The sequence below is a fragment of the Carlito syrichta genome, unplaced genomic scaffold, assembly GCF_000164805.1.
Source record: "Carlito syrichta isolate Samal-C Ts95f unplaced genomic scaffold, Tarsius_syrichta-2.0.1 Scaffold113526, whole genome shotgun sequence".
Classification (NCBI taxonomy): domain Eukaryota; kingdom Metazoa; phylum Chordata; class Mammalia; order Primates; family Tarsiidae; genus Carlito; species Carlito syrichta.
The window spans coordinates 284,022-285,018 of record NW_007057622.1 but is presented as its reverse complement, the minus strand read 5'-3'; the positions used below and the strand labels follow the sequence as shown (position 1 = coordinate 285,018).

The 997-nt window shown below is 37.6% G+C and overlaps 1 protein-coding gene across 1 annotated transcript in view; it reads left to right on the top strand.

Annotated features, from left to right (window-relative positions):
* The window catches only part of IMPACT (impact RWD domain protein), a 40,145-nt gene that overhangs the window by 891 nt on the left and 38,257 nt on the right, over positions 1-997 (top strand). The window contains exon 2 of the mRNA XM_021719042.1: positions 525-577. Within this exon, the coding sequence (XP_021574717.1) occupies positions 525-577 (53 nt within the window). The remainder of the gene's footprint in view (positions 1-524; positions 578-997) is intronic.

Here is a 997-nt window from a genome sequence, read left to right as displayed (position 1 = left end):
GCCGGGAGCGGCCACTGCACTCCAGTCCAAGTGACAGAGTGAGACTCCAACTCAAAAAAAAAAAAAAAAAGATAACTGAGAATTACCAATGATCAATTATTAGTTGTAGTTAAGGTAAGTGAAAAAAATCAGCTATGACTTTCTGTCTTTGTACTTAATCTTTGCTTATACGTACTTTCAACATAAAGGGTGCTAAATTGAATTTTTTGCCAGTATTTGTTTTTATGATAATACTGATTTGAAAAGAAATGTGTATAGTTCTCTGTTATATTAGCTGTTTCATATATTTAATGCTATTTCTTAGGATTTTTTAGTAAAATACCTGGAAAATATAATACTATTCTATACACTTGGGTCTGGGTGTAATGCTGCAGTTTCAGTTTTTCTTTTCCTTTCATCTCTGTCCTCTTCACTCTTATTTTCTGGCCCACCCTTTTTTTTTGTCCAGGTACTAGCTTTATAAATATAGTTATTTTTGAACTTTGCTTAAATGTAAACAGATTTCTTTTTGAACTACATTGTAGGTGATGCTACCGGATGGATACCCAAGTACAGCTCCACCAGTTTATCAGTTGAGGTAAGCTATATTCTACATTTATATTATTATAAGAAGATTATGCTTTCAAAGATATTTCTCTATACCACACTCTGTTTATACAAAGTATATACACCTTATTAAAAAGTATATAGAAAAAGCCGGGCTCGGTGGCTCAGCCTCTAATCCTGCGCTTTGGGAGACTGAGGTGAGTGGATTGCCTGAGCCCACGGGTTCAAGACCCGCCTGGGCAACTTGGCAAGACCTTATCTCTACAATAAAATGAAAAAATTAGCTGGGCATGGTAGCACGTGCCTGTAGTTCCAGCTACTTGGAAGGCTGAGGTGGAAGGATCGCCAGAGCCCAGCAGGTTAAGGCTGCGGTGGTCGGGAGCGTCCACTGTACTCTAGTCTGAGTGACAGAGTGAGACGCCAACTCAAAAAAAAAAAAAAAAAAAAGGAA